General features: G+C 45.7%; 1 protein-coding gene across 1 annotated transcript in view; it reads left to right on the forward strand.

The window, feature by feature from the left end:
- The window catches only part of LOC119581911 (cytochrome P450 9e2-like), a gene marked incomplete at its 3' end in the record, with an annotated part of 8,862 nt that extends 8,606 nt beyond the window's left edge, over window positions 1–256 (forward strand). Inside the window, 1 exon segment of the mRNA XM_037930075.1 lies at window positions 100–256. Within this exon segment, the coding sequence (XP_037786003.1) occupies window positions 100–256 (157 nt within the window).

A 256-nucleotide genomic window follows, 5' to 3' on the forward strand; every position in this document is an offset into this window, starting at 1 on the left:
CCTCCGTCTCCCCCTCTCTCTTTCTGGCTTTCTATACTAACAAGACTTATTATAGTACCCATACCTAATAAGTAATAAATCACTTCGCTTTCGTTGCAGCGATGAGATTTGCCCTCATGGAAGCCAAAGTGGGTCTGGCCAAGATGCTCCTTGCCACAGATATAATGTTGGCACCAGGGCACGAAGAAATTAAATTTGACCTTGGCTTTGGTTTGCTGAGGCCAAAGGACGGGGTTAACCTTCGCCTAACACCTTT

Source organism: Penaeus monodon, chromosome 15 (assembly GCF_015228065.2).
Source record: "Penaeus monodon isolate SGIC_2016 chromosome 15, NSTDA_Pmon_1, whole genome shotgun sequence".
NCBI lineage: Eukaryota > Metazoa > Arthropoda > Malacostraca > Decapoda > Penaeidae > Penaeus > Penaeus monodon.